The following is a 4,725-nucleotide window of genomic DNA, read 5'->3' on the forward strand; positions in this document are numbered from 1 at the left end:
TGCTCTTATAGACTTCCTTTGTTTTATTTGGTTTCCTATCAGGTACTTATCTGTTGTCTTTAGGACTATGCATTCTGCGTCATCCAGTGACTGTTCAAGACCTGTTTCAGGACCATTATGTGGATGTGTTCCTGTTCTGGGTGATTCCAGACTGCTAACTAGTGGGTCTTTTTTAACTCCTGGATGTTTAACACTCTGAAGCTGGGACTCTAACTCTGACACCCTCACCCCCAAAGCTATAAAAATACTACACAGCAATCAGTCATTGTTGATGTCAGTAAAGAGAATGTGAGAAGTGAGAAGAGCTGCTAATAACCGACATATGTTTATAAAGTCTTTGTTCCCACACATGAGCAAATCATGGGAACATTTAGCCTTTAACTTTAACAATGGCTTTTATTTAGGAACCCCGTATCTGAATCAGTGGCTCTGCACCATCATATCTCCTCTTAATCAGTGTTGAAGTCACCCATAACATCCGCTCAGATTACAGCTCCTCAGCCAGGCAACATCACGCATACCCCTGTCTCAGCTCCCCTCAGCAAATCACTATCATATAAAAGCATCTTAGCTTCCTGTTCACCCCTGCAGTAAAAACCTCTCCTCAATGCAGAGTGTGCCTATGAAAAGCCACTTTGATTGATCAAGTTGTAGTAACCTGCTGTGTTAAAATGCAAGAAATGTAACGGCATGAACAATACATGAAAAATAATCAGTTGGGTTATTTTTTCAATAAAAGCTAAAACATAAACCTTGAATAACAATACAATATTATCACAATGTTTCAATATCATAACATATTGCAATATTCTACCCCTGCTAATATGAAAATTCATCAGAAGATATTGATCTTGATGTAAAAGTAGAATGGGAGGCAAATATTGTAGTTATCAGGTTCCTCTCCTGTGAAACTAACTACCAATTTTAGTCTGTGAGGAAGACATCCTGTCTATTTTAAGGCTAGGCTTAAAACTTTGCTTTTTGATAAAGCTAATGGTGGCTAAGGTTATTCTGAGCTATCTCTATAATAATGCTGCTATACGCTTAGACTGCTGGGGGACAGTCTACTTCATTCTAGCTGTATTCTCCTATTTTGCAGGATTTTTAAGTTCAACCTCAGGTTTATGCTCTTCCTGCTTTTTCTAATTATAGTAGCTTCATCTGTTTGGCTGTGACTTTTACTATCGCTAACTGTAAGTGCTCTCTTTCATCCTTTAACATGGGAGCTGGCTCGGAGCCTGTATACTGTGCTGAGCTCTACGTCCTCTGCCAGGTTCTGAGTGCCAAACATAATCATACTCTTTTGTTTCAATAAACTCTCCAATTTCAACCTAGTATTTAGGGCTTAGGTGCCATTTTTTCCCTGCAACATTTTGCTTTCTAACAATGTAGATTGTTTATTTTGTTGTAAATGACATATAGTAAATGGCCTATACTTGTATATCATTTTGTGAAATCCACACTAAGCCTATGTTCAGTCATTCATCAAGTCCCACACACATTCACAGATGGTGGTAAGCTATGGTTTACCAATATATAGCCACAGCTGTCTTGGGGCAGACTGACAGAAATGAGGCTGCCATACAATCTGTGCCAAAAGGCCCTGAACAATATTTAAGATTGGTCAGCTACATGTAACAAAATACTGCTGTGTGATTTCATTTCAGCTAATTTATTAAGAGCATTGCCTTTTATGTGATGGTAAACCAAACATGAATACCTTAATTTCATCTTAGTTGACATAGTTAACATGTTGTACCATTATTACCTCTACTTGGTGATAAGCAGGGCCTGAACAACAGAGCCAGATCAATGGCAAAGTATTTCACCACTGCAGCAGCAGACACACCAATAAAAAACACACATATTCCTGTTATAATGAGGGGAATGCACGACTCTGAAAGAGAGAGAAAAAAAAAGGTTTGAACAATAATCATAACAAATTCTACAAAAACACTCTTAGAATTGCAATTAGTTGTTGATGCTGAGTCATCAGAATACCTCCTACAGCAATATTAACAGAGTGGAACGATCAATATCTCCAGTGAGATGAGTCAGATAACATGCAAGAAAAGTTGGAGAAAACCAAGAAGAAGGCATTACCACACTAACCTCTCTGCTTGAGGGTTACAGTTGTATTATTTGCGGAATAAAATCCAGAGCCTTTACACATAAACTTGTGCTTAAAATCTTCTGCTGAAACCTGTTTGATGGTCAGGATTGCAGTGTAGAAGGTGTTGTTCGAAGGATACTTGATTTCTCTAAAAAACAAAATAATCTTTGCTTCATTTAAAAGTTAAAAAAACATCAATGGTAAGTAAACAAAGAAAACAGTTCCATCTCAACTCCTTAATTTAACATGCAACATGATACAGAGACTAGAGTGCCTTGTTATAGAATCAACTTAAATGCCCATTTTGGCATTCATAGAAATCTTTATTCTAGTTTTATAGCACATTTTCATATATTCTAATGGTGTCCTGGTTACCTCCAAAAAAGGATATTTTATGATTTTTTGTTCACCAAAGAAGTTACAGTTTCCATGTTGTGAAAACTTACAATTTGGTGGTTTCACTGTATCCATCCATCTGGTTTACTTGTTCATTATTAATGTACCAGCTGGCTTTGCATTCCCGTTGTGCATTAATCCCGCAATAAACTGTACAGTTCAGCTTGATGCTAATGCCTGTTTAACACATAAAGGTTAACTGTATGACAATGCATCTTTCATTCAAAGCGTAAGATTTATTACAATATTTTATTTGTACTGAGCAAAAATGTATATGTATTCATGCATGAGTGAAGGAATAAAATATAGAACACAAATGCTTGAATAGTTTTCGTAAAAAGAGACAGATGAGGACAGAGAAAGGCATCTACAACCACTGCCCTGTTTGTGCTATATTCTGAGAGGTGTTCGGGTTATGAAGGTTTTATTTAGTAACCTATCCTGAAAAAAAAAAACATAAAAAACTCCCTGTGTAACCACAGTGAGATACTGGCATATAAATTCAGACAATCGCATAGAACATGGCTGTGCTTCTTTAAGTTAGGCCTAGGGCTTGACTTTAAGGTTGTACTCTACAGCTTTACTAATGGTATAAGCTGTTATCTTGCCTTTATTAGCCAACTGCTCCTTGCTGGTTGGAGAGATGATTTCTACATCACGATAGACAGGTCGATCTAAAAGAAAGCAAAGGTACAGGGTGTTCATTGTGTTGTCCTTATGCACTGGGTGCTGTTGCATTAGGAAAGTACAGCTACATACAGAAATTAACAAAAGTGAGAGACAAATACCGTAGTTACAACTATTTTAAGTTTAAGCTCCCCAAACACCAGGCATCATTTAGTCTTGATTTAGCCCAGAAATAGTTTTTGAAAATTTGGCTTAGTCTGATTTTGTCCCACTTAGTCCCATAATAGACGTTATGGCTTTTTACCTTTTACTTTTCAACAGATTGTAGATGTAGTTTCAACGTAAATCTGTGTCCAGAGACATAATAATTTTAAACTCCAAAAACAACTGGGCATTGGAAAAAACAGGATGTCAAATAAAAATTTTTCTATATAAGCAATACATTACTGGTGGTGTGCTCTTCTTATTTTTTCAGTGTGTGGTACTTGTCACCGTTATGTATGATTTTCAAAACTCGCAAAGGTACAATTTATGTACAAGTCCACATCTCTGCCAGAAATGAAATCCAGAATTTACCTTATTAGGGAGGAAGAGGTGATTATTGTGTATGGGATCCAGATGAACAAGGTTTTTAAATCCAAAGCTCCGTCTACGCTGAGCCCATATTTTAAGAGTGTTTATGTCTATAGGATTGTTAGTGTATTGTGAGAAAGAGACGTGTAGGCTAGAAGTGACCAGGGCTCTGAGAGAAGTGGAGATGCAAGACACAGCTTCAAATTGGCACCAGTCTGCATTAGGAGTGTGGCGCCAGTACATTATTTTTTGAACATTTGAGGCCACCTAGTTTATAGGCCTCTGTAACAGTTCTAACCGTATATTAGGCCTCTTCTTGAATGAGATTAGAGCCTTATCAATAGACTTTAAAAAGGACTTGGGGAGATACAGTGGGATACAATGAAACAGGTAAAGAAACCTTGGAAGTACTTTCATTTGGATACAGTTCAACTTCCCTGCCAAGGAAAGGTGAAGTAGTTTCCATTTCTTCAGATCTAATCTAACTTTCTCGAATGACTGATAGAGGTTTTCCTGGTAAAGATTCTGCATATCCCTTGTAATACTGATGCCCAGCTATTTAAAGCCATGTTTAGACAAATGGAAAGGCAGAGCACCATCCGGTATTTGAAGAGACAGGATAACATTAACTTTAACTGAAGTTTAGTTTGTACCCATAGAGAGCTCCAAACCTCCTCAGGGTATGATAATATAAGGACAACATAAAACAAGGTCAGACACATACATTAGAAAAACATAGCATAAAGAGATGCCTTATACTCTGTTCCCCTTCCGGAGATCCAAGTAATTGATGGTGAAGTTTTGAGAATAATACACAGGAGCTCTATGATCAAGGCAAACAACAATGGGCTGACTGGACAGCCCTGATGGGTGCCCCTTCACAGATGGAAATAACGTCAGCATTTACCATTCATTATTACACAGACTTTGGGAGAGGTATAAAAAAGTTTAATCCACGAGAAAAAATTGGGGCCATATCCGAATTTCTTTAAACATGCAAATAAATATCCCCATTC

General features: G+C 37.4%; 1 protein-coding gene across 1 annotated transcript in view; it reads right to left on the reverse strand.

Moving 5' to 3' along the window:
* LOC107087355 (interleukin-1 receptor-like 1) overlaps window positions 1-4,725 on the reverse strand; it is a 36,902-nt gene that overhangs the window by 8,320 nt on the left and 23,857 nt on the right. The window contains exons 6-9 of the mRNA XM_015378893.1: window positions 3,118-3,183; window positions 2,560-2,686; window positions 2,113-2,261; window positions 1,760-1,897 (exon numbers count right to left, since the gene is read on the reverse strand). Of these exons, the coding sequence (XP_015234379.1) occupies window positions 1,760-1,897; window positions 2,113-2,261; window positions 2,560-2,686; window positions 3,118-3,183 (480 nt within the window). The remainder of the gene's footprint in view (window positions 1-1,759; window positions 1,898-2,112; window positions 2,262-2,559; window positions 2,687-3,117; window positions 3,184-4,725) is intronic.

The sequence above is a fragment of the Cyprinodon variegatus genome, unplaced genomic scaffold (assembly GCF_000732505.1).
Source record: "Cyprinodon variegatus isolate N-32 unplaced genomic scaffold, C_variegatus-1.0 Scaffold181, whole genome shotgun sequence".
In the NCBI taxonomy this organism is placed as follows: domain Eukaryota; kingdom Metazoa; phylum Chordata; class Actinopteri; order Cyprinodontiformes; family Cyprinodontidae; genus Cyprinodon; species Cyprinodon variegatus.